At 38.9% G+C, this 26017-nt stretch overlaps 3 protein-coding genes across 50 annotated transcripts in view; 2 read left to right on the forward strand and 1 right to left on the reverse strand.

The window, feature by feature from the left end:
* The first annotated feature begins 438 nt into the window (after positions 1-438).
* On the forward strand, positions 439-12948 carry usp40 (ubiquitin specific peptidase 40). Of its 2 annotated transcripts, none has more exons than XM_042501034.2 (31): positions 439-1150; positions 1451-1518; positions 1611-1724; positions 3406-3570; positions 3768-3914; positions 4161-4304; positions 4645-4773; positions 5001-5117; positions 5239-5346; positions 5473-5667; positions 5824-5962; positions 6160-6241; positions 6417-6588; positions 6688-6772; positions 6863-6933; positions 7041-7450; positions 7530-7680; positions 7791-7851; positions 8272-8325; positions 8545-8633; positions 8816-8902; positions 8993-9029; positions 9148-9212; positions 9838-9912; positions 10000-10236; positions 10456-10574; positions 10709-10774; positions 10870-11080; positions 11985-12080; positions 12183-12277; positions 12610-12948. In XM_042501034.2, the coding sequence occupies exons 1-31, from the start codon at positions 955-957 to the stop codon at positions 12716-12718; spliced, it is 3894 nt and encodes a 1297-aa protein (XP_042356968.2). In that variant the 5' UTR covers positions 439-954; the 3' UTR covers positions 12719-12948. The 2 variants fall into 2 exon arrangements, with proteins under 2 accessions (XP_042356968.2, XP_042356969.2); XM_042501035.2 differs by having other exon boundaries at positions 5827-5962.
* A 1735-nt stretch (positions 12949-14683) lies between these two features.
* On the forward strand, positions 14684-16145 carry fabp7a (fatty acid binding protein 7, brain, a). The gene is made up of 4 exons (XM_042500532.2): positions 14684-14838; positions 15003-15175; positions 15278-15379; positions 16005-16145. The coding sequence occupies exons 1-4, from the start codon at positions 14766-14768 to the stop codon at positions 16053-16055; spliced, it is 399 nt and encodes a 132-aa protein (XP_042356466.1). The 5' UTR covers positions 14684-14765; the 3' UTR covers positions 16056-16145.
* A 1815-nt stretch (positions 16146-17960) lies between these two features.
* The window catches only part of LOC121953592 (uncharacterized), a 33895-nt gene continuing 25838 nt past the window's right edge, over positions 17961-26017 (reverse strand). For 22 of the 47 annotated variants that reach the window (XM_088087909.1, XM_088087914.1, XM_088087918.1 and 19 more), the window contains 13 exons: positions 25406-25450; positions 25218-25250; positions 25040-25087; positions 24886-24948; positions 24672-24716; positions 24505-24546; positions 23641-23688; positions 22526-22567; positions 21900-21947; positions 20903-20944; positions 20750-20809; positions 20638-20673; positions 17961-20520 (listed from right to left, as the gene is read on the reverse strand). In XM_088087909.1, coding sequence (XP_087944035.1) covers positions 20435-20520; positions 20638-20673; positions 20750-20809; positions 20903-20944; positions 21900-21947; positions 22526-22567; positions 23641-23688; positions 24505-24546; positions 24672-24716; positions 24886-24948; positions 25040-25087; positions 25218-25250; positions 25406-25450 — 638 coding nt within the window. In that variant the 3' untranslated portion in view covers positions 17961-20434. The remainder of the gene's footprint in view (positions 20521-20637; positions 20674-20749; positions 20810-20902; positions 20945-21899; positions 21948-22525; positions 22568-23640; positions 23689-24504; positions 24547-24671; positions 24717-24885; positions 24949-25039; positions 25088-25217; positions 25251-25405; positions 25451-26017) is intronic. The other 25 variants (XM_088087935.1, XM_088087930.1, XM_088087929.1 and 22 more) reach the window with 18 other exon arrangements.

The following is a 26017-nucleotide window of genomic DNA, read 5'->3' on the forward strand; positions in this document are numbered from 1 at the left end:
GGTGGTAAACATGCCCTGCAGCAAAAAAGCACATAAATTTCAGTCAATTTGTGGCAGATCAAAATCCTGGTGAGGTATTTTATTGGTATGTTAGTCTACACTTATGGCCCTGGGCACATATTTTCCAACCTCTGAACACTAAAAACTGTGAAATATGTTTGCCATAGAGGACTACAAGCCCCATAACCTCAAGCCTAAACTTGCCGGAAATGTAGTTTTCATAACTACTTGCTGTTGTGAAAAAAAAAAATAGACCCATAAAAATATTTTTCATGGCTGTTTATAAAGTAACAATAAATTAATGAAATTATAATAAATCAAACTTAAGATATGCATGAGTGTTGGCGGAAAAAAATAAAGATATCATTAGTAGAGTATGCGCGTTATCGGAGTTGGATACTTCAAGTACCATAATGCACCGCTCCATTTTCTGCCAGAGAGAAACATGGCTGCCTACTGTTCACCGACGGTATTTTTATTTACGTTTCGTTTATCTGTTTTAAGACAGACAGAGGAAGACGGATTTAGCATCAGAAGCTACACGGTATAAAAAATCGTTAAATAATCCGTTGGCGTTTCGGTAAGAAGACGCCATTTTCGTCTAGTCGTAGTGACAGTGACCGTTAACGTTAGTGAAAGCTTGATTTTTTTTCTCCCATTTTCGCTGAGCTGTCAAACTGCACATCAGTGTCGGACTGATTTGCCTATTTTTTTTTAAGCGTACTAAATTAGCTAAACAACATTTCTGCGAGCCAAACGCATCTAAGCTACACCCGGTCATAGTCGCTATGTTTAGCCCCGTGAAGTCTTCTTATTTCAGAGTCAGTCCGGCCATTGTCAACAGAGAACTCGGCAAAACCAAGATGAGATAGCAAGAGGGCACATTACAGTGTCAACACACGATTTACTACGAGAGCACAACTCAGAGAAAACGGAGATAATACCTCAGACAGCATGTTTGGGAATCTTTTCGAGGAAGAGGAGGAGGATGGCTTCTCTTCGAGCACCTCCAGGGGGAGAGTTGTAAAGGGGGGAGACGAGCCACCTCCACCCCGAGGAAGAAGCAATCTGTGCGGCATCAAGAACCAGGGGGGCACCTGCTACCTCAACTCTCTGCTCCAGACCCTGCTGTTCACCCCAGAGTTCAGAGGTAAGGCCAGGTTATACTTAGAGTGAGATGGGATTAATTAGTACTCGTTTTAATTTTTTTTTTTCAAGTGCTACAGTAAATGCCACTTTGAGTGATCCACAAACTGTGTTACACAATGATAATCTGATTATACAGGATGCTTTTGTTGCTTTGCTCCATTTTCTCTCTTTTAAATGTTGTCTGATAATTTGTACAATGGACTGGTCCTGGCTTGTTTTGATTTTGTGGGCTGGCCATAAGTGTTTGCATGACACAACAATAAAACATTCATTCAGTCATATTTGTTGTGTGTCTTTACAGAGGAGCTGTTTAAGTTGGGGGCAGATGAATTAGGATGCCTGGGAGACAAAGAGAAACCAGGGGCCAAAGTAAGTGTTGCAAAACACCTGCAGCTGTAACCACACATTTATCGTTTATGTATTTATGCAATGTAATGAAATTTTTTCTTTGTTTTCCTCAGGTCAGAGTGATCCCACTGGAGCTACAGAGACTGTTTTCCAGTCTGCTTCTGGTGGACCAGCAGAGCGCCTCTACTGCCGACCTCACTGACAGTTTTGGCTGGAACAGCAGTGAGGTCTGTGTCCATTATCTTTGTCAGAGCGAGAGGGGAAGAGAGGCTCAGGTTACACTTCTCATCTCACTGATCGATTTACTTGCCAGTCATACCAGGAATTGCATGCTGAAATAGGCAAAAATGGATTTTAAATTGCTGTCGGGTCAGGCCGGCAACCTGGTTTGACTTACATTTTACTGGAGGCATCCCAGCTGCATTCATGCAAACTAAATACGTGAACAGGCAGAACAGAAGGAAACATTCACAGAATTTGCCACAGGACATAAATAGCACCTTTTCCAGGTCAGGACTGCACATACAGTGATGTGAGTCAATGGCAACCAAAGCTCTAAAACTAATCAAAATGGAAAGTGGGTGTAACTATGAAAATAATAGACAGAAATGTTAAAAGGGTTGCAGTGCGTAAAGGATGGGTTTAAAGGAAAGAGTGGCATGCTGTGTTTTAGAGAGGTTTTAAACATTCATGATGATACAGTGACAGAATTAAGTATGCTCAATAAAGTCAATTTGCATTTTAAATCCACTTGTATTTTGAGTGATCTGTTGATAGACACTGTTTAGCTTAGTTTTAGTTTACTTTACCTTAGTTTGGTCATTTTTACAACTTCTAAAACTCAAATACACAACTAAATATACAATAAATAAACAATAAGTTGTCGCTTTTATAGCACTGAAAACAGAAATAAACAAAAACAACACATAAAACAAAACAAAAAACAGTATTGAAAAGGTGTAGTCTGAAGCCTTAACTTATAGCACCTACCCTTTTTACATTAATTATTGTCTCACAATGCAGTGCTCAGAAGAAATTGTGAAGCTTTTAACAGCCTTTTAGCTATTTCAATGAAGTTTGATTGCTGTTCATCAGTGCAAATGTATATTTTCTTGTTTGTAATAAATGGTGAAGTACACTGATGTCTTCAATAATAATATAAAAACAATATACTAAGAAAATTGTAACATAGTATGTATTGTATGTTGTTAGTTTATAATGGGGCTGGATAGCGAAATAATCCAGTACTAGTAGCATTGAATCAGGCAAACGATATCTGCATTAAATCATTTTTATGCTGCGGACTGATGCCGCACCGTATCGATTCCCTGATGGATCAGCAAACTTTATGATGCTGCGGTTTCCAGAGCTGATTTTCTTCAGGTGAACAGTCAGCTCAGTGTTGGGTGTCAGCTTGTGCTAACCAGGCAGATGCTGAACTGTTAAAAGTCCCAACAAACTCACACCAACACTGACATGGCTCAATACTGTTGTTAAATCCTTTAATAACATTGGGTGTTGTTAGCCGTGTGAAGCCAACAGTTATCACTGTCATTGCATGTGTGCAGCCGGGTGGACCGTCACAACCGTCCCCAGTTCTGAGCTCAGACTCCTGTAGCAGCTACAACCTGTACAGTCTGTGGTGTGGTGAATTTTAAGTGTCGTATTTGACAGTTAGCAGTTCAGCGTGCCGAGATGCCACCATAATGTTCAAAAGTATGCCTGTACTACATGCCACTCCATTCACATTATAGGTATCAAATAAACAGCTCTACTGGTCGCAGGTACTGGTATCATCATTTCTTTAAACAATAGCCAGTCCTAGTTCATAGTATGGAATGAGGACACAGCGGTTGTCTTAATGTCCCTAATGTGATCCCTTTTTTTCGGTTTGTTGGTCTCTTTCAGGGAACAAACCAGCATGATGTGCAGGAGCTGAACAGGATTCTGTTCAGTGCGTTGGAGCACTCCCTCGTGGGCACTACTGGTAGTACATTTATCCACCAGCTGTACCATGGGACCATTGTCAACAGCATTGTCTGCAAAGAGTGTGGTAACATCAGCCAGAGACAGGTGTGTCCACGTATGCAGGGTTTTATCTGCCTCTCTGATGTGGCTTATTTTATTAATTATATTTGTCCGTTAGATACTGTTGAAAACAATTCTTTGTTTATGGCTCAGTAAGTTTTAGCAAAACTGACATTATGGGAGTTATCCTAGTGAAAAAAAAGATGTCAGTTTACCCAGTTCTGTTTTTCTATCTCATTTAGGAGGACTTCCTGGACCTGACGGTGTGTGTTTGTGGCGTGTCTAGCCTGGAGGAGGCCTTGTGGAACATGTTTGTGGAGGAAGAGTTGTTTGAGGGCAATAACCTGTACCGCTGCGCACAGTGTGACAGGCTGGTCACTGCTGCCAAGGTCAGCTCTCAGACTGTGTCAGCACAGTAAAAGAAGTTATAATATAGTGAACCTTAAGAAATCTTAATGTTTTTTTCCCCTTCATTTTCCTTTTCGAACAAGCCTTGTGTTAAACAATTGAGCAGAAGGAAGCATTAAAACTAAACATGTTTCAAAAATTCAACTGTGTATAAACATTTGTTTCGTTTTTACAGCAAAAAATTATTTTTTTTCTGTTCACAAATAACAAATTTTCCTACTTTTCAGTCCGCCAAGCTGAAGAAGCTCCCTCCATTCATGACTGTGTCTTTGCTGAGATTCAGCTTTGACTTTGCCAAATTAGAGCGATACAAGGAGACGGGACGCTACAGTTTCCCCTTAAACATCAACCTGCGGCCATTTTGTGAAGAGGTACATGACAGACTTTAACACTGAACTCTTTTCTTTTCAGATCAGGCACATTAAACACGACTCTTCTGAAGTGCTGTTGAATCAGTCAGTCAGTTAAACGTTATTTATACAGCTCCTTTAAGACAAATTATTTCAAAGTGCTTTACAAGAGATTGACAAAACTTGATGATGTTAAGAGTAAAATGTTTCTCAAATAAAGTTGAATAATTAATAATACCCTCAGTTGAAGTTAATTTTGTTCCATTTTCTTGGCTTCAGGCTTACGTTATCTTCATCAAGGAAGGCTCTGAAGCTCCAGGATGTCTTGATAAGATAATTTTTATGTGTTTCTACCTTACAGACTGATGGAGAGGACTCTGATTACTCGTACGAGTTGTTCTCTGTGATTATCCACAAGGGTGGCTGCTATGGCGGCCATTACCATGTTTATATTAGGGACATTGACCAGCTTGGCCGATGGGAGCCACCGGTGAGAAACTCAGTATATATTTGATTAAACAGTCATTAGTTTTTCTCACTTTTTAAAATATAAAATGTCAGTAATGGCTAATAATTACAGACTCATTTCTCATAAAGTTACTGTTAAAAACTCAAATTGACAGATTTTTCTTGATGTGTCTTACTATCAGCAATGTAGAAGAAGTTTCTCACAATGTCTGCGTTAAGTAAGGCATCGGCTCTGTGTTTTGTTTTAAGGAGGAGGAATGCAAACCCAAGACTCAGAGGAAAGTGAAGGAGGAGGTGAAGAAAATGTGTGAGCCAAAAGTACAAGAAGACGATCCTTTGTCTGTTCTCACTGCGATTATTGCCCAGGTAAAGCAACAGCAATCAAAAAGCCTCTATAGTCTGAATTTTGTGTGTTTCGTAGTGTTTTCTTTGTTGAGTAGGTAGTATAGCAAATTAATTAATGAGGTGATCTTTTCCCGTCCATTAGGAGCCATCAAAGAGTGTCCTGTTGGACCAGCTGGGACAGAAACTCATGGACAAGATTGGCTCATCCTGGAGCAAAAAGTTTAGAAAACACTATGGTCCCATTGGAAAGGTATTTTTGGTTTCTTTGTCTTTATCTTCTTCTGTTTTCTTTAAATCTCTAATGATATGCTGGTGTTCTTTGGGGCTCATTCCAATATTTAAATGTTGTTTCTTTGCTTTTTCTCCTCTGCCGTAGTTCCTGCAGTCCCACAATGATGTTTTCATGTTGGTGTCAAGCGGAACTCGAGTGGCACTGAAGGCAAACCCGCCAAGCCCTGTGGCTGAGACCCCCAGCCCAGCAGGGCAGACCGATCCCTCAACACCTTTAGACCCTTCAGGAGCTGCTGAACAACATGCAGGACTGGACCAGAAATCAGAGCCTGAACAAGAGGTAAAAGAGAAGAGTTGAAGGTTTAAAATGACCTAGTTAAGATTTTTGAAGGGAAAGAATACATCATCTTAATTCTGTTTTGTGTCTTTGTTCCTGGTTGACATTGTGTGATTACTTTGATGCCTGTTTCTCACGGTTTTCCCTCCTGTTTGTCAGCAGGGTAGCCACTGGTTTGACCTGAACGACTCCACGGTGACCTCCATCAGGGAGTCTGATATAGAGAAGCAGTTCCAGGGCAAAGAGAGTGCATACATGCTGTTCTACAGAAAAACACAGCTGCACAGGCCCAGTGAAGGTGACGGACACCATGTTTTGCATTCGTATTTGATAAGAGGATCAGAGAAAGAGAGGAGAAAAATTAAAGTGGTGTATGATTTGATTCAATAATCAATCAGTTACTCATTTATCTAATTTTGACAGTGTATTAATAGTTTTGTCTTGAAGAACACAGATGATGAAGTAATGAGAGGACTTTTGTTTCTCTGTTTGCAGCTCTAAACAACCCCCAGTATAAAGTTCCTCTTAACCTCCTCCAGATGGCTCAGGACGAGAACATCAGACTGCAGAACATGCGGTACAGAAACAAACAGTATTACACTATTAACACATGACACTCTTAGCTGTTTAAAAGATTCTGACTCTTGAATGTCACATTTCAGTGGCCAAAATACATGAGAATCAACACAAGTGATATAAAATTGTTTTCTTACGGACTTTATTAATATCAGTCAGCACTGTTTCTTTTTCAGGGAGGAGTTTGAAGCCACTAACAACACCATCGAGCTGCGTCTCCACCTGGCCCCCTCTTATAGGCTCGAAAATGGAGCTCTGCAACCAATCGCCAAAGAGCAGAATGGGAGCACCGCTCTCAGTTTTGACCGTAGAAAGACTGTGGGAGATCTCAGATTAGCTATTTATCAGGTAACTGCATTTCCCAAAGCATTTACTGTTGTGTTTAAAAAAAAAAGAAGAATAGTAGAAATGTGCTTTTTTTGTTTATATGTTCATTTGTTTATTAAGATGCAGGAGCTCTGGGAGGGGGATATGGCTCTGACTGTGGCCAGGAGTCTTCCTGCAGGTTTACACCTCTACAGTACCCTCACAGGTGAGTCACTTAAATGCAAAATACCTCAAAGGATAGAAGAAGTTTTTTCAAAATGTATCAGTACATGATGGTTGTTTTTCCTCTTTGCAGATGACAGTGTCTCCCTGTACAGTGCAGGTATTTGTACAAACTCTGACCTGTTTGTGTGGAATGGCAGAGAGGTGAATACAACACTTTCTTAGTAATTACTGAAGTTTCTGAAGTGTAACCATGATCGCATGACAAGATTTCAAATGTCTGACTTATTTACCGTTTGCTATCCCTTCAGGTGTGTGGTGCAACTGTCCTAACTGGAGCCGAGTGGGAGCCAGTGCTGCTAAATGTAGTGAGACCCTTTTTGGGGGAAGACAGGGATCAGGAGGAGAAGGATGGGGTGAAGTGTGAAAAGGAAATTGGAGGTTTTGAAAATGGGGGACCAGGCCTTAAAAAGGAGGCGAGAGGGTTTGCAGGTGCTGCGACTCTTGTGGAGGTGAGGGAGGCACTGGGGGAGCCTGAGGAGAGTCTGTTGTGCCAGGAGCATAAGGGAGGGAAGAGAGAAGAGCAGGGGGCAGGAGAGGGAGGAGGGGCAAGTGGATGGAGGGTGTTCCCGCCTGATGACATGCAGCGGACGCTGAAGGAACTGTCGCTTAAAGACGGAGACGCGCTGTTGGTGCTTGAGCCACAGTCTTTCGACAGCAGGTACAATCTGCTGCAATGTGTGTATGTGCTGTTTTCTTTAGGAGTGTATTCTTATTTCTGTTTTCTTAACTTTGGTCAGCATGTTCGCTCTAAACGGAGATGTCGTCACCGTGACTACACCATCTGACTGCCGCTGGCTCCAGGTGGAGTTTCGACCTCATGGAGGAGGAGGAGAAGGGGAGAAAGAAGAGGAGAGAAGAAGGATCAAGGTTCCAGCTACAGGAAATATGGTCAGTAACGTGTGTGCTGCAGTCTGGTCGTGCTCCTCATCTGCCAATTTAAACATCACATTGTTCTTTTCTAAAAAGTAATGAGGTTGTTTACTGTGTCTCTCTAATAGCTGCTGTGTGAGGTGAAACAGAGGGCCATAGAGGAGCTGCAGCTACAGGAGCCAACCGCAGGCAAGATGCTCCGTGTTAAACTGAAGTGTGTCTGCAAGGGATTTCCTGGTCCCTCCCCCGATTACAGAGTATATGCAGATGAGTCCAGCGTAGTGTAGTCTTTTTGATGACTGCTGGAAGGTGACCTTACAGATGTTTTTATGTGGTTTTATTGTTTTTTTTTTTACTATTCTGTTGATTGTTAAGAGCTTGTGGATGCAAGACAAAGTTCTGTGAAAATAAAGAATCATCTTATCATCCAGACATGGATGTAAACTGCAACTAGACTGGTTGACAGAAGCACACAACAGCAGGACAGTAATTCTAGTTTATCTTAACTACTGTTCAGGCAGTCACAAAATGTGAATAATAGGTTTTTATTTTTTATATTCTTATGTAAGTATACATTTTTAAATCAGCTGTTTTTGTCTCACTGACCAGGTGCACAGTTTTGTCTGAGACAGGTGGACTGCACAGGGAAACTCCTTCCTCCAGGTACTGCGTCATTTGTTCCCTGGGGGTGATTTTAATGGTGCAGAACTGGAAATTCCCCTGATTTTAACAAAATATTAAGATCCCTTTATACTGCCCCCTCATTAAATGTTTAAAACGTACTCCCCCTGCTTGTAATTTTTCTTCTCATCATCTGTCTTTGAAGTTTTAGAACACATTTACTGAGCGCGCTGGTGTTGTTTTACCCTGTTTACCTGACAGTGTGTGAGGAGCTGAGTGTTCGGGACGCAGGCGTGCGACTCATGACCACACTGACTCTGTGTCCGGGAAATGCCCCCAAGGCAACACAGGTGTGTCTTTTATTTGATATCTTCAATAAATCCTTTGTACTTGCAGCTGCAAAGGTGAACGTCACAGAGCCTTTAAGTACCAATAAACCTCTCCCACATTTTAAAACAAATTGAGACTTAGAATTACGAGCATCTAAAATGCTTGATTGATGTCGATAAGAGGTTTTCTTCTTGCTTTGCAGCTTTTCTTGCACTTCTCTGTGGGCACGGCGCCCTCTGCTGGCTTGGAGATGGACATCATTGTGGAGGCAACTTGCACTGTCAAAGAGGTGAGGAAACTTATTTTGTGGAACACTCATTGTGTGCTTATATTATATGTATGTGTGCTTTTAGAAAAATGTTTTTATTGTTTTTTACAGTGTCTAAAAGCAATGCTGGATGCCGTCGGACTTGATGGTAAAACCACAGTTTTTTGCTTTGTTTTCTTATTATACTGTATGTAACTTGCACATACTGTAGACACAATTTTTGTGCTTGTTAACTGGTCGTTAATGTGATTTAAATGTGTTTGCAGGCACCTGTTGGCACTTGAGGAGGCTCGATTGGTGTGAGGAGGTTGGAGAGCCAATTATGGATGAGGTGAGTGTTTGACTGTAGTGTGCACAATATGTCATACCGTCATAAACACTGTTTGCAGATATCAAACTTTTGTTTACTCATTTTTCCCTGATTATTGGTTGTACACATATTTGTATCTGGTTGTTAAGATACAGACATGTGCAACACATCTCACATTTACCAACAAAAATTACTGCTAAATAATGTGCAAGGCAATTCACTGATGTTCTGCGCAAACGTATGAGTACACTGTTTAGCAAGGCGAACACATTTAATGAATTATACAACAAAAGCAAATATTTTTTGCAGTGTTGACTTGCTCCCACAGTAAAATTACAAAAAAAATTTAAAAACCTAAAAAATTGTAACAAACATTTTTTGAAAGGCCATGAGATCAGAGATTTTAGGCTGCAACAATCACAGAAAAAGCCTGTGACACCCTGGAGGGACGTTTTTTATATTAAGCACCCGGAAAAAATTCATAAGGAATATTGACTGGATACTAACAAAGTAATAAAATTGCATATAACCAAAAGCAGATATATAAAATTGACCAACGTCTGCCTAATATTTGACAAATATGCAACAGTATTTGTGTGCCATAAGTGTACCATTTAAAAAACATATATATATTTTTTAATCTCAGGATGCCTCTCTGTCAGAGCTGAAGATAAACAATGGAGAGACATTAGTCGTCACAGAAGGACAACTTCCTCCAAAGGTACTTAATGTTTTTGTGTTTGCTGGAGATTCATCGCACACTATAATTTTGCCTCTCTAATTCTGCGTTTTCATCCTTTTTTCTTAGGGTTTTCTCAAGTTATCTGTGTGGCTGTGTCCAGATCCCAGAAGCAACTCAGCAGTTTCTCTGGATTTTAACCACACTGACAACAGCCACACTGAGGAGCAAATGCAGGAGGTTGTGACTGCAGGCGAAACGCACAGTCACTCACCGCCTCTGTGTGCTGGCAACATGGCGGAGCTGCGCAGTGCAGGACAAGTGGAGATATCAGATGAAGCCACGCTGGAGGATCTAAAAACTCAGGTAGTGTATGTTGGAAATGTGGACATCGAAAGCAGGAGCTAATAGACTCGTACTCGTGAGGTAATCCTTTAAGACCCCAAATGAACCCACTTGGATTCTTGTAGTTTTCAGTCCTCATTACAGTAGGACATAGAGAACTGCCCTTTTTTTTATTTCTGTGCTTCTTTTCTAACTAAATATAAACCTTTTGCTCTACTTTATTGTGTACTTCTGTATCAGGTGTTGACGCTGCCGGCCCTACAGGATGTGTGTTTGCCAACCACTGCGTTCATGCGTGTGTGGCAGCTTGAGGGATGGAAGCTGGCACGAATCCTCAGAGGACAGCAGCTCACACTCAAGTATGAACACTTGTCTGTCAAAGTGTTTCCTGCCATATATGTGTAATATGTAATATGTGATGGCCACCAAATTTCATTTATTGATAAATTTAGACATTTTGACCCATTTTTTTTGGTTGTTTCCCTCTGATCAGGAAGTTAAAGTTGACCAGTGGTACAGACCTTTGTGTGCAACAGCTGCTAAAAGAAGAGGATCTTGGGTAAACTTTAGGATGTCACCACCATTACCCTTCTTTTCAAATATTTGTTTTTCCCCCTTTTAATTGCTTTTTTGTATGTCCTTCTGTTTTTTAAGTCCTAAAGATGTGATGCTGAATGTTAAAATGGGAATGCCAGGAGAGAGATGTTTCTACCCTCCAGAGGAGCTGGTTTGGGATGCATCCCGTGACTCTTCCCCTCGTTCTCTCCGCACATGTTTGGCTGCACATTACGGCCTCTCCCCCGACTCTCTGCTGCTGGCCAAACACCAGCCGGACAAACACACCTGGGAGGAAATCTCAAACTGGGTAAGACAGCAGAGAGTCATTTCTGAGGAAGGAATCTGGTCTAGGTGTTGAGGGAAATCAATATTTGCCTGGGAACCAGACGAAAACACAAGCTCAAAATGTTTTTACTCAGGCAGATGCATGAGGTTCCCCTCTGCAGCAGTTTATTAAACAAAGGGAGTGTTTGAGACAAAGAAAGTAACGACGAGCGCTGCTTAGGCATTTTCGAACAAAACCAAGATGGCTGCAGCTGATGTGGTACTTTCTGTCGACGCCACTGTCACCTCGGTATTGAATAAAGTAAACAGTATATTTTTTTTGCCAAGAGAAGAAGGAAATTAACTGCACTTTGAGCTGTTCTTGAGAAGAATGATGTTTGCCGTACTTCTAACAAGATTTGGAAACAGTTTAATGAACCAACTTAGAAAATAGCACCTGATTTCTGCACGGTGTAGGCAGTTTACATATTTTTGTCGCGCAAGTGTATTTTTTTCCCACTGTAATGTGCTGTGATTGGCCATCTACACCAGGTCCGCCCAGTCACGGTTCCCGTAGCCCTGCGTCTCATGTTGATAAATGTTGAAAATGAGCTGAAAGGTTTCAGACCACTTTGCAAGTTAATCTGGCGATGTCAGGCAAAATCCAAATGTATACTTGCAGTCTCTTCGTCAATAGAAAACTTGGTGGAGGAGGTGGTTAAGCTTCAGAGAGTTTGGAAAGAGCACTGGAAAGAAATGTTGCATGCATGAAATGTAGCAAACAGTGGCTAACAATGGGAGAGTCAACCTTGGTCATTCAGTTCACAGTTTTACTTTTTTTTGTTTGTTTCATAAGCAGCGGAAGTATCCCAGAATGTCAGTGTATTTTTTGCTTATTCATTGTCACATGATCAGTAAATTATATGTCTTAAATCTTTTGCTTTCAGAGCCAACAGGTTTCCAAAAAGAAAAAGAAGAGAAAGGCAGAATCACTACTAGGAGCACCATTTCATCTCAAAGATGGCGACACAATTGGCATCAAGGTACTGATAAAACCCCTTTTTGCCTTAAAAAGGCATCCATTTTGGTTTGATTTTATTTAAAAACAAAAAAAATAACGAATCTGTTCTTGATATTTTTCCCAGAATCTTTTGATTGATAACAACAGGGACTTCCTCACCCCGGAGGACGAACGAGGCCAGCAGAGGCTCAGAGAGCAGGCAGAGGAACGCAGGAAAGGGTGGGTCTCTTTAATTTTGACACATGCAGCTGCAGGAAAAATGTTTGTGTATTTGGTGTAACAATTGTTATCGTGGCTTTCGAGATGTAATTGCATGAACTGACTGCAGAGTACAGGAAATAATTCAACATTTGTAAGACATTTTTTATGCTTACGGCAGTCATTATAAGCAATGATTTAAAAATGGGTAATGTGCTAGCAAGCCTTATCACCTCCAAAATCAAACCACGTTGAGCCTTAAAAGAATCTTAAAATCAATCCTTAAGTTAACTGGTTATGTTTCATGTTATGGCAGAAGATCCTAAATAATTTCACCCTCACTTATTTTTCAGAGGGCAGGCTGCAGGCTCTGTTGTCGATGGACCACAGAAGAAGACTGGACCAACCAAATCCAGGAAACCAGAAGTAGCACTGTCGATCAACGTTGGGGTGTTCAGATAGCACCCTGCTCCCGTGGGTGTGTGGACAAATCAGAACTACCTATAAACCCACATGTGCACACACACACAGATGCCAAGTTTCAACGATGACAATCCACTCGACGTCAGTCTTGTGCCACTTTTTTGCTTTTTGTTTTTTACTGTATTTCTCTACAATTTTTTCAAACCTGACTGAAAACACTGACGTACCTCCTGTCTGATTTGTGAAACAGAAGGATTTTTTCTCTGGCACTTTGATTTGCTGTTTTCTAATAACTGACTGTGTTTTGCGTTTTGTCCAAAATAATGCAGTATTCCTGAATTAGTCATTTTGCTCTCTTCCTATACAAGCTCTTTCAATAACCGCCACACATGCCCTTTGTTCAATTATTAATTGCCGTTTGCTTGCATTTTTCTTGTGTGACCTTGAAGAAACCTTTTTTGTTGTTGCTGCATGGATCAGTAGCTAATTTGTAACATTATTTTGAAAGTATGAGCCCAGAGAAAAGAATTTCTACTTTGAGTGTTTTTGGTGGCAGTTCTGTGCTGACGTTTGTGCAAACTGGAGTTTCTATATACAGTTTTATACAAACTATTGCAATCAGGATGCAAGCATACTTGTAGCCACCGTCTTTGGCTTCAGTTTTTCACTTGTGTACAACGAGCCATTATAGTTAGGAATCAACCACCATTAGGTGTTGTCGCTCATACAGTGTTTGAAGTGATGGTCATTATTATGATAAACCTGTCACTGCGCAGAAAACAAAAACGTTTATCTGGATCATGGGCTTGTTTTAGGTTGATAAAGGAGAGGAGAGATGGGCCTTAATGTGGAGAAGCCTTGGTGCTGCTCTGTCCTCCCTACCTCGCTCTCTACCTCTCTCTTTCTACCTCTGCAGCCCTGTCTGTTTTTCCCCTCAAGTTCTTCAAAACTTTATTTTCCTAACATAAAGTCCCCGCTTTATTAGAGTCAAGCACAGTGCATTTTTCACTTAACTGTTAAATAGATTGACTGCCTTTGTGTGTTCCAGTCATATTCTATAAATGTATTGGACATTATCACCCCCCTGTTTTAGAGGTGAAAATTAAAGCGGACTGTCTTCACTTTCACCTCTATCTTTATGGAGCCAAACATTTTGTTATGTAATTGTCGTTGGCACCAGATGAATTTGCTGCTCCAGAAATGTACTGTAAAACACCACAGTTAAGATCTTTTCTGCCACTTTCTCCTTGACTATGTAAATCGCTGTGGAAACATTTAATGTTTCATTTGCATACACTATATGTGAACTTCAGGGAAGTGAAAATCATTCTGATGGATCATTTATTTGAAGAAAAAGGTGACAAAATAATTTTGGCACTGTGTGAATTGTGATATGTTTTTTGGAAGTGAAATTTGATTTGTTACAAATATTTTCGCAACGCTGCTTGCAGGTTTTGTTTCATGTTTAAAATCTGGCCTTAATCAGTGCCAAGAGTTTGCAAGTATAAATTTAACTTTCTTTGTTTTTGACAATATACTCAGCAATAGTGAGATTTCATTTTGCATCATTTACTAGTGTTATTGATTACATCCTTGGTGTTATTGATCGCTCGCTGTGTTATGGCAGTGGATTTCTGTTTGTATTGGTGTCAGATTGAATCTGCAGGAAATATTTTATGAATAATAAAGGTATACAGTAGCAACTGTCAGTCATGTCATTTTAATTAGGCTGAACCCCTTCTTTATCTCTGTGTAATTTTGTAATGTGATAATGATAAAATATGAAAAAGTAAAGCATTTTAGTGGTAAATAATTACCAAAAACTGCCTTTATTTTCATGTTTACCACGGAGACGACACAGCACATTCGTTATTCATATTACAATAATGTTAACGGCACATTTTGCGTTGACCAATCACAGCCCGCGAAGCGTCTGGAACATCCAATCAGCTTTCTCGCTGCCGCTCGATTCCCCGCCCTCTGTCACAGTATTAATTTTGCAGGCAGAGAAGCTGCAGGACTCAGTGCACGGAGAACCGAGGCTGTCTGACAGTTTGACTGAACTGGACCAATAACATCTTCAAAAATGGTTGATGCTTTCTGTGCAACATGGAAACTGGTGGACAGCCAGAACTTTGATGAATACATGAAGGCACTTGGTAAGATTATTTATTTTGTCCTTGAAACGGGGATACTTTTAGTGTAAGAAATGTTGTATGTAGTTTTTTTGCCCATGTGTTTATTCTTTAAGTACTGAAAATGAGTAAAAAGCTGTTACTGTCTTGACTTGTCCAGCATAATGCATTGCTTACTATTTTGACAGGTGTTAGTTTTGCCACAAGACAAGTTGGCAACGTCACCAAACCCACAGTAGTGATCAGCCAGGATGGGGACAAAGTGGTGGTGAAAACCACGAGCACCTTCAAGAACACTGAGATCTCCTCCAAACTCGGAGAGGAGTTTGACGAGGTCACACCTGATGACCGACACGTCAAAGTAAGCTGAGTGAAAAGTCAGGCTTGTGTAATCTTCACTGCAACATGTGCTGCTCTTGCTTGACTTGAGATGGTTTAAATTACACTGTGCTTGTATTTGCAGTCCACCTTCACCATGGAGGGAGACAAACTTGTGCAGGTGCAGAAGTGGGACGGCAAGGAGACCAAATTTGTCAGAGAAATCAAGGATGGGAAGATGGTGGCGGTAAATTGAACCCTCTGAAACCAGGCTTGACATCAGTTTTCTTTTTCTGTGTTCAGATGCCTCTCTAAAGCTGTTTGACCCTTTGAAAACATGGGCATAAAAAAGAAATGACCAACTTGGCAAATGTCCCACAAATTTAAAAAAATAGTACAAGTTGGAAAGAAAATGACCTCAAAATTAGTTGGGATAAAAAAATGTCCAGCAAAATTTTTTAATGATTACTATGATTTTAATGTTACAATTATGTTAAAAAAACCAAACAAACATAAATAAATAAGCATTCTGGGGGTTATTTTGTCACTTTTGAATTTATTTTTTATTTTTATTTTTTACTATTTCTTTTGACCATGTCTTGTTTAGTTGCTTATTGCTTTCCTCCCATGTTTTTGAAACAAATCAAAGTAATTTTCCAAGCTTAGTTTATGGAGCCATTTGCATTATAAATAAGGTGACGTAATTACCCTGTTGAAATGTGCCACAGGCTACAAATAACCTGAACTGCCCTTACCTTTGCTGTCAGAGGACTCAAAGTGTGAATGATTTTTAGACCTTGCCTTAAAAAAACACATATAAGTGTTCATTTGCATCAAGTAATAAAAGACCTTTTCTCTTTTCTGCTTCACAGACTTTATCTTTTGAAGGAGTCGAGGCGGTCCGCACATACGAGAAAGCCTAACTTTCCCCACTTGAATGAGCAAATCATCCCTGCACTGCAAAATCAACAAGGTGTTCTCCTTTTTTAACATCTTTTTTTTTTTTTTTTTTTTACAATAATTTGCACTTGATTTGCTTTTGTAACATGAGATAAATATTTTGGGAAATCTTTTATAAGATCTTTTGTAAGAAATTCAGACTGTGAAGGGCCTAAAACTGTTTCATCACATGTGAAAAAAAAAGGGAAAAATAAACTGACTTGACTAAATCTTAACGCCTCAGACTTTTCAGTTTGTAAAAGTGATAAAGCTTCATCACTTTATCTCAACAGAGCTCTCTTTTTCGTGCAACTTTAAATGCAGTTCCACATTTCTTTTGAAATGTGTCGTCTCTTAAGTTGTGGGAACAGTGCTCTCCCTGTGATGGGTCAGTTCCAGGTGACAGCTGCAGGGTGACGGTGCGGCCCAGTGTGACCATTGAACTCATGGGAATGAATGTCCTCTAGTAACCCCCAGATGGTCAGAGAGGACTTGGAGCCGGAGGGGGGTGGGGGTGCTGATGTCACCCGCCTCGGGATAATCCGGTTTTAGTTGTGGTGTCATTACGTAGAGGCATCATTCGATGGTGTGTGGACCAACCGTGATTGAATGCTGGCACAGCAGATGACAGGCGGAAAGAGGACACTGTGCAAGACGTGTCAATCCAATATTGTACGGATAGTAGTTCTAATCTAAAATTAGAGTCTGAGAGTAAACCTTTGTGATCTCTTTAAAGCTCATCTTTATTTTAAAGTTGCCTCATCTATCCTCCACCTTTCCCACATTTTAAAAAGCCTCTTCAAAGCCTCCCTGTCCTGCCGTGTGAGCCTGTGTCCTGCGTCCTGAACACTGCGACTACAAGTGGCCATTCTTCTCATCCCAACGCACAGGCTGCCAAGATTTTGGCCACCTCTGAATAGCATGCGACACAAAGAAACCATGGTAACTGGAGTGGAACTTATTCGGCTGTTGCTCTCTGAATTAATCTCAATCTAAATCACTCCAGTTATAGTTTGCCAAAATTTGCCCCTATTCTCACAAAAAACAGGCAAATTTGCATAAGTATTTGGGGTGAAAACAGTAACAAGCTCAGACGAGTTTATGTAACAATATTCACTCTGAGAGGGTCGAAAAAAAGGGAGATTAATGTGTCCATGTTGGAGAAACAGTGAGAGATAATAGTTTAGTAGCTTCTTCTGTTCTGAGGGGCTTCCCAGGAGAGCGGAGGGAGTTTCCTCTTTGTGTTGAATCTGTGTCAGCGGTCTAAACTGGCCTTTAGTGACCCCCCTACGGCCTCATTAGGGAAATACAGTGTGAAGATCTCACCGTCGACTGTACAGCCCCTTCAGTTTGTTTCACTCATTTCCATTCAAACATACATATCATCAAGGTTTCCACTGATGAAACTGGTTCTCATTTCATTTAAAAGTCAAAATTTCTGGAAATTTGGGGGTTAAAATTACATGAGACATTAAACACACTGAGCTTTTTAAAGCATATTGTTTATGGAGTAATATCTGAAAATGTGGCCGATTTAAGGCAAAATTAAATATGTTATATTAAAATGTGTTTTTGTTTTTTTTAAATTTAAAATTCTCCACCACACAAACAAGTTTAGAGATGGCTTTGAAAAACATTTAACATTTCTAACAATAACATTTTTGGACAATGAAAAAAAGGAAATATAACCAAATAACTTTGGTTGGTTTGGAATTTTGTGATATATTTATCATTTTATAGTGTGCAAATTCTGGTATGTTTGTAAGCCGTTAAAGTGTTTAGTATTTATTACTTTGATTTTTCAAAGAAAGAGTCTGATCATGGACTTTCATACAAACAGGACATCATCTTTTTTTCTTAATTATTCTTAAAAACTGCTCTTTTAAAACAAACAAGAGAAACTAGAGAAAGCCAAGAAGAAACACATACATTGCTGAGTTTTAATGTCAAATTGCTTCTATTCACAAGCATGAAGAAAATATAATAATCGGTACATAATGTGAATTTAACTGCAGTTAAAAAGCAGTTTCAGTAGTAATGGCTCAGGGGTTAAAACTCTCTCTTCCATTTCTTAAACTATTTACAAAGATTATTTTAAAAATATGAATGGTTTGATACTTGTACTTGTTAGCAACACCACTGTGGGACAACATGAGTTATTGGTATCAAATAATTCACAAGTTCAAGTACTTAGTGTTGGCGTTCTTAAAGCTGGGAAAAATGTCACAAAACATTTGTGGGCATAAAACAAAAAACACACAAACACATCATGCACATTTCTGTCAGACAAACATACAGTGCTTTGATCACTGAGATAATTAATGTATATATTGCACATGTTTAAAGTGAATCTTTAGATGTGATTTGGTTAAAACAACTGAAACAAATATTCATCTTTTGTCCCCACAAATCAAAATGTCTTTACTAAAACCCAATAGATCAAAAACATTCAGAGACAGTGTTTTGTCATTTTGGGAAGAAAACATTAGTGGTAGTGGAGCATCACCATTAAAACTGCAGCTGTCACTGTTATTGGAGCCTGAGCTGTCTGTGAGCTGCACAGGGTCTTATGCGCCATTTATGGACAAATAAAGACTCTTTCTATTATTCTGATAAAAAAGATAAGTGGATTTACTTTTGATTAAATTTGGGATTAGTGTCACAAGCTGTAATAACTGTCTTCTACGCAGCATATGGAGCAAAATGTAAAGAGCCATACATAAACAACAGCTGTTACAAACTGAGAAATAATGTACCAGTTTGCATCTGAGATCATCGGCACAAACACGTGACGCCCTCTGCATCCATTTAGAGTGCGATAACACGTCGTGCGTATATAATCAAAGATGTACATGTTTCATTTTAATGCTACGCTTCAACGTAACAATGTCAACGACCACTTTCAGGTTGTCAAATAAACCTGCAGACGAGCCGATTCTCACAGCTCTCTGTCCTCATCTCCTGTCATTTTTCAGAGATTTCAAATATGTGACTTGAAATCCATCTTAAATCATCACCCACACTGTGCGTCACATGCACAGGATATTCATAAACTGTCATATGACTACTGTTTGTTTTAGCACAGTTAATCAGACGTGATATGAGATATGCATTCATATGTTATATGTTAAAAATAAAATAGATGACACTATAAAAGACTTTAACTTGGAGCGATTTTCCTCATGATGTTCTCCGTCTCTTTTATAAGAACTTGTTCAAAAGGTTACTAAAAAATTACAACAGCCACTGACCAACGTTAGTAAGAGTGTGTTTTTGGTCTATCAAGGAATCCAAATCCCTGCTGACTGACAAAAATAATCCATCTCATGTGCCCTATTTTTAATGTTCCAGCTTGCTCAATAACAGTGCAAGAAAAGACTTAGTCGCCCTCTCAGTGACTAAAACAAGATGCATCAAATTCAAATGTAAAAGATTTGGAAGCAGCAGGAAAAATAATTTCCAAAATGTCATCCAGTTATGAATGAATCTGATGCTCAAACCCTGTTCAAACAGTGCGGGCAAAGCTTGTTTTTAGCACCAATGTCAAAATGAAGAGCTGGTGCACACGTAGGTAGTTTAATAAGACTTTAAAGGGTTTATGAGTATGTTTGGGAGCTCTTGTATACAGTGTGTGGTCATTCCTTTTGAAAGATAGCATAAATAGAAAAAAAAAGAAAAAAACTTTCATTAAACAGAGGAATATGTATAAGAAATAAAAGACTGAAAGAATCATGAAAATATGCACAAACAGTATAAATGCTCAACTTTTGATTGTAGGGCTTTAAAATACAGATAGGTTGAGCATAAAAAAATTGCCATCTACAATCTAATGAAGGAAAAAGCTAAAACTGCACTGATGATGGTGCATAAAAATGTATCGAAGTGTATGTAATGTACAAACCACTTTTCAAGTAAATGTGGGAATTGAACCCATCTGCCTTGAATCTACAATCGTGGCCATTTTTGTACCCTGTTTACAAAACTATGTTCCTTCTTAAAGAAAAAAAAAATCATATATATTTGCATGTGTTTCTGTGATCTATATAAATGATCCACAGGAGGTATTATACTACATTGTTCCATCATTCTTACGATATCCACCTTTCAAATTTATGACAAATAAACACATTTTTTTTTAAAATAAATTAAAAAAAATGGAAAGGAATGACACTGGCTGCATGTATTTGGAACGAGAGCTCAACCAAAACTGGAAGTAAAATAAAATCGGTCCATCTTTTAAAATCACCCATCATCCTCTGCTGTCCAACAGTGAACAGCAGGCTGCGTTTCAGCAGTGCGGGGCGCGATGTGACCTTGTCGTTATCAGTAAAATTGACTAAAATGTAAAACTCAGACTGAAGCTTCAGATCTGCAGCGGTGAGAAGGCGTAGAAAGGAAACTGGGCCTCGTCCTCGTCCACAAAGAAACACTGGAAGTAGGGCAGCTCTTCTGTGGTGGACAGTAAAGTACAGTTCAGTACACTATGTTCCTCGCCTCTCTCTGGCATTCAGTGTAATTTGCACGCGTGTGTGATATTTCAGTTATGAGGGGAGAGTTTGTGCTCACCTTCCATCTGAAAGCTGTCCGAGACAGACGGCTCTTCTATCAAACACAGAACACAATGTTACCCATAAAACAATACAGTGTTATATTATCTTAAATTACTGCTAAACAGTACCTTTTATTTTCCCCTCTTTTACTTTTTCCTCTTTAGCAACTTTCTTCTCAGCAGGTTTTTCTGCAAGAAAGAGAGGATTTTTAAAAAGGCATAAATCAGGCAAGGCTCCAGTGATGTAATTAAACAGACAGAATTTAGATGCTTAACAAATACCTTTCTTTGCTGATGGCTGTATCTCTTTAAGAACTCTGTCTTCTGTAAAAATAATCATAAACTTTATTTTAGAGAGCACATTTCACGTGAAGGGGTGCAGCTCAAAGTGCCTTACAAGTTTTTCAGCATCTTTATATGGTAAGAACGGCTGTGCCTTGGCGATGTTTCTTTTGTAATAAAAAGCTGTTTTGTCCACCTTTTATGTGTAAAGTAAAATTAAACTCTGGATCTAAAAAAATGCCCATGCATGTTACTCCAGATTTCATCTCTGGAGCCAGATGCACAAGGTTGCGAGAGAGTAGATCTCTTTCAGCTTTGGGACTAACAAAGAGTGCTTCAGTTTTATTTTTGTTTAGTTTCAAAAAGTTTTTGCTTATCCAATTTTTACTGCCATCCCAGTAGTCAGGGAACTCAGGGCATTGTCATTGTCAAGTATAAGTGAAATATGTAGCAGCATGTCATCAGCGTAACTACAAAAATTTTGTAAAAAATTTGCTGCAGTTTCTGTAAATAGCAACACAAGATCAATAACTATTATTAGTAAAAGATCCAAAATGTGTTACTACAACTGCTGATGGTATTTTTTAAATATAAATTTCACTCCAACTTTTTGCTGATTTGATGATGTCAATGTTCAATATTGATTGTACACTATACCTTTAGCTTTCAGTCAATAACCCAGGTCTACAGTGTACAGTCGTAGGTGTACTGTTAACTACTGTGTCTGATCACAGTCAGTTTATTACCAAATTAAGATACGTTTTTTTGTTTCTTTTGTTTTAACAAATGTATACTACTTTATCACACTATTATAATTTTCATGTCACTAATTTATCAATGTGTACAGCTTATTTTTGCACTAGTATTATCTTCAGCTTTTCTTCTTCCACTCTATGCGCTTCTGCAAATTGCCCCTCAGGGACAAATCAAGTATTTTGACTTGAACAGCGTAGATTTACTGGATGGAATCAAATTAAAAGATGGTTATATGCAGTACCTTTCTTTGCTGCAGTCGGTTTGACCTTTTCTTTTAAAACTTCCGGCTCTGTTTCACAAATATGAAACAAACACACATAGGCAAGAGCATTGACAATTGACAAAAACATAGTTTCATTATCAGCTACGAAGAAAAAAATTGTTTTATTTTAACCCTCGGTGAATGTGAAGGGGGCTTATTTTGTGTCAGCCAGTGCAGCATATATTCATGTTTTACTGGTTACAGGATGGCATTGATGTTTGCTGTGGCTCATTTACTTCAAACTTGTTGTTATAAAAATGCATGCCTATTGCCCCATAGGATTTGGGTTGTTATGACAATTTGCATGCAAGTCCAGTAAGCCACAGGGATATACTGTTAAACTATACACTTGCTCTCTATAAGCGTATGATTTATAGACAAAAAAATGGACTGTGGCTCCTGTAAATTATTGTCTATAAATCTGTAACAGAGTATTGTCTTGCTGAATAAAAACCCAATCGTAATTTGGATGTTTTCTATAAAGGATTCACTTTCACATTCAGCAGGAAAATATTCTCAGCCTTCAGGTTACACATTGTAATCAGATTACCATGAATGACATGGTTACATGAAGTGCTGCCTCTACTGAAGCACTACAAATGTACCTTTCTTCACACGGACTGGTTTGGTCTTTTCCTTAGAAATAGCTGTTTCATCAGGAAGAAAATGCAATATGATAGATATTCACAATTCTTTTATGAGTGGAAGTATTTCTGGCAGTAAAGTTGAAGCATTTATAATATTCTATAGAACCTTGACTCAGTATCTTTGTTCCATAATAAATTGATCTAAATAATGCTGCCCTACAAAGGCTAAGCGCAGTAACTACGCCAACACTGAAACTGAGAAAAGTGGCTTAAAAAGTGTTTTGACTCTCCAGAAAAAAATGTGTTACAGGTAGAGAATTGGTAATGCATTTATGCAACAGGTATTCATAAAGTATTTTTCATGCCTAAAAACCATGATCAATGATTTGCCTTTACATTGCTTAGGCAGTGCAGTGCAGTAACTACAATTAAATATCTAGTATGAGGAAAATTGTTTATTAACTGTGCCAGGCGTAAGAGAGGATCATGCATTTGGTTGAGTGTGTATGTGTAGTTTGCATGTGTGTATTCGTCAGTCCACAGCTAATCTCGCAAACTACTGGACCAACCAGCCTCATATATTGTGTGCGCATTTATGACAGTAAGAATGTCAACTGGTTGCAGTGATTGACAATTATTAAAAAACCTGCAGACTCCTCTCCTCTTAACCAACCAGAAGGGGCCACAAGTCTTCCAGAATTCAGCTCTGCTTAAAATAAAAGCCTCACTGACTGCTGCAGACCAAATTTTGGCCTTAATCGTGGCTCAAACTAATATTCATCGTAAAGTTTGGTTCTCATTTTAAATCAGAGCATCTGAAGATCAGTTCCATATCTGATATCTTATGATCCAATAAAGTTAGGCACGCTACGAGATGAATTAGTCTCCGTTTTTGTTATATTAGCCACTATCTTAAATGTAAGGGAGCTGGGACTCGACACAGCTGCATCAAGGTTTTGTTGCATCTGCCGCATAGCAACATACCATGGGAGCATTTCAGAAGTTAAGTGTTTTCACTGCCAGATTATGTAGTCTTGCAGATTTTGTTTTGACCACTTTTGACCAAATTGTAGTGACAGCTGTTTAGCATTTGTAGGGCAGAGTGGTGGTCTTTAAAGTAATTGTCACGGTACCTTTTTTCACTGCAGCCAGTTTGTCCTTCTCTTTAGGAGTCTCTAGTTCTGCAAAAGGGAAACGGAGGTCAGACTTGAGCAACTGGGAAAAAGAACTTGAGCGGAAGCCACAATTAGTTCAATTTCCAATGATGCATATTGCAGCTTGAGCCACAGCATCACCACAACACAGCTGACTGACTACAAGCACAAAACAGCTGGAACAGCATGAGGAATCCACAACTGGAAAGCTGCGATTAGTGTTACAAAGTTCAACATATGGATATGTTCATTTTTGGGGGCTTTTTTGAAAAAAGAAAAAAGTGTTCTCTGGGAAAACCACTTTACTTGTGTAGGTTTGTCCACTTTTTATGTGTCTGGCTCTGTGCAATACCTGCTTCATATTCTCTGCATGTTTTATTTTAGTTGTAATCTTCCGCTGTAGAGCAAAGGGCAAGAAGCGTTGTGTTTCACACATTTCAACATTTACAGCACGTTGTTAATGTTTAGTGTGTCGGATAGCCTTTGCTTTGGAATCTCAGCTCTTTATTGTCAAAGTTAAGAGGTGAATTATAAAAGCTGAACAAAATATGCAGTGCTTTGAGAATCTACCAACTATACCAGTTTAAACATGCATACAGTATTTCTCAGGATCATTGTATAAAAACAGCTGTTTGCCTATGGAGCTGCTGCAAAGAAATCAATCTCAATTTCCTGTGCATAATGTTGATTTATTGTTGATCTCACAGGCAAAATGCTTGTTTTGCTCCTGAAAAATCCAATCAAAGCTTTTACAGAATGGAGTGACCTACATTTTATGACTCGCTGTAATCACAATCACATACAATTGTTATATAGATTACTCCTATTGCACTGCTATTGTACCTTTCTTAACATGGACTCGTTTGGCCTTTTTCCTCGACAATGCTGGGAGAAAATGCAATTAATACAATTTTATTAATTGCTTAATTACATCACATTAAAGTGAATGATTCAGTTAATATATTTGTCACCAAACATGACAATGTGTGAAGTAAATGTTGTTTTTGTACCTTTTTCAACAGTTGGTTTGACTTTGTCCTCTGCAACTTTGGGCTCTATAAGAATGTGAGCATTTTTAATACTTAGTAAGTAGCCATCTAGACTGATTATGGTTACCTTAGTCACACTACAGTGCATAATTAGCATTTAACAGGATACCAATTGTTTTTTAAAGTTACAATCCCAGAAAATCATCTACAGGCAGATGATTTTGAGGCAGGCTACCTTTCTTCTTTAAGGCTGGTTTGATCTTTTCCTTCTTTGTTTCAGCCTCTGTTTTAGAAGGAGCTAATTCAGATGGAAAAAAATGTGAATATTCATAATATAACATACTATATCTTGTCTGTGAATTGCGGTTTTGTTTTAATTAAACATTTACCTTTCTTTTCATGAGCTGGCTTAGGCTTCGCCTTTGTAACCTCAGGTGCTGAGTGTAATGAACATAATTTGTTTTAAGGATAGTTTTGCCAAACACATTCTCACTCCCAGGAGTGAGAATGTGAGATCGGAGTGAGATCGGGTTGTTTTGCCTAGAAATGATGGATTTTATATTTTACCTTTTTTGGCAAGAACTGGCTTGGCCTCTGGTTCTAAAGAGAAAGAAAAAAATAACATTGGCCAGACGATTATTGCCTTTTGATAAGCAATTGCATCCTCCCTTGCCACAACATGGTGAAAATTGAAAAATGCACTAACACTAAATTTTCTAAAATATTATGAGATAGAAAGTACAATTACTCAGCACCTTTCTGTGAGATTTTTGGCTTTGCCTTTTCTTTCACGGCAGCTTCTACATTAAAGGAAACAAGGGAAAATGTCATAATAACTATCTGAAAAGTTTCAAGCCTTGAAAGCTTTTCACACTTATGCAATGCAGTTTAGATAAAGCATATAATATCTGCGGTAAAGAACATGCAAACCCCAAAATATCAAGTTATCAGCTCATAGTCTCAGTTTATAGTGAAGCACGTACCTATTAAAATGAAGTTGAGTAACATCAGTTTTCAAATGACAACACTAATGTAACGTAATGACATTGTGTTGGCTTTTCACTCAAAGAACCAAGGTTACAGACCATCTCTCCACTCTGTAACATATTCTGTACGTATGGGGATTGACCCCCTGCTGTTAGGCTACAAAGATACTTCTTTAAGACACTTGCCTGGCCCCAAGATTCACCTAGAAAGTTATCAATGGCATGTAATCACAGATACTATGATCAGAACTGTCTCTGGTCTAAAAGCTGGAGAGAGTCTCTTTACTCAGAGAATCAAGGTTACAATGTAACCTCATGCTCTCTATCTCAGCGAGACTCTTTCTCCACTCTATTATTTATTCCATACATACGGGGAACTCT

This window comes from Plectropomus leopardus, chromosome 14, assembly GCF_026936395.1.
Source record: "Plectropomus leopardus strain MGB_pleo_1.0 chromosome 14, ASM2693639v1, whole genome shotgun sequence".
Taxonomy (NCBI): Eukaryota; Metazoa; Chordata; class Actinopteri; order Perciformes; family Serranidae; genus Plectropomus; species Plectropomus leopardus.

What these genes read in the sequence shown, in the direction of transcription:
- fabp7a (XM_042500532.2), top strand. Translation starts at nt 14,766, where the DNA reads ATGGTTGATGCTTTCTGTGCAACATGGAAACTGGTGGACAGCCAGAAC. An exon ending in TGAATACATGAAGGCACTTG is followed by an intron (nt 14,839 to 15,002) that starts GTAAGATTATTT and finishes CTATTTTGACAG; the next exon opens with GTGTTAGTTTTGCCACAAGA. An exon ending in CTGATGACCGACACGTCAAA is followed by an intron (nt 15,176 to 15,277) that starts GTAAGCTGAGTG and finishes TTGTATTTGCAG; the next exon opens with TCCACCTTCACCATGGAGGG.
- usp40 (XM_042501034.2), top strand. Translation starts at nt 955, where the DNA reads ATGTTTGGGAATCTTTTCGAGGAAGAGGAGGAGGATGGCTTCTCTTCG. An exon ending in TTCCAGCTACAGGAAATATG is followed by an intron (nt 7,681 to 7,790) that starts GTCAGTAACGTG and finishes TCTCTCTAATAG; the next exon opens with CTGCTGTGTGAGGTGAAACA. An exon ending in GAGAGCCAATTATGGATGAG is followed by an intron (nt 9,213 to 9,837) that starts GTGAGTGTTTGA and finishes TTTTAATCTCAG; the next exon opens with GATGCCTCTCTGTCAGAGCT.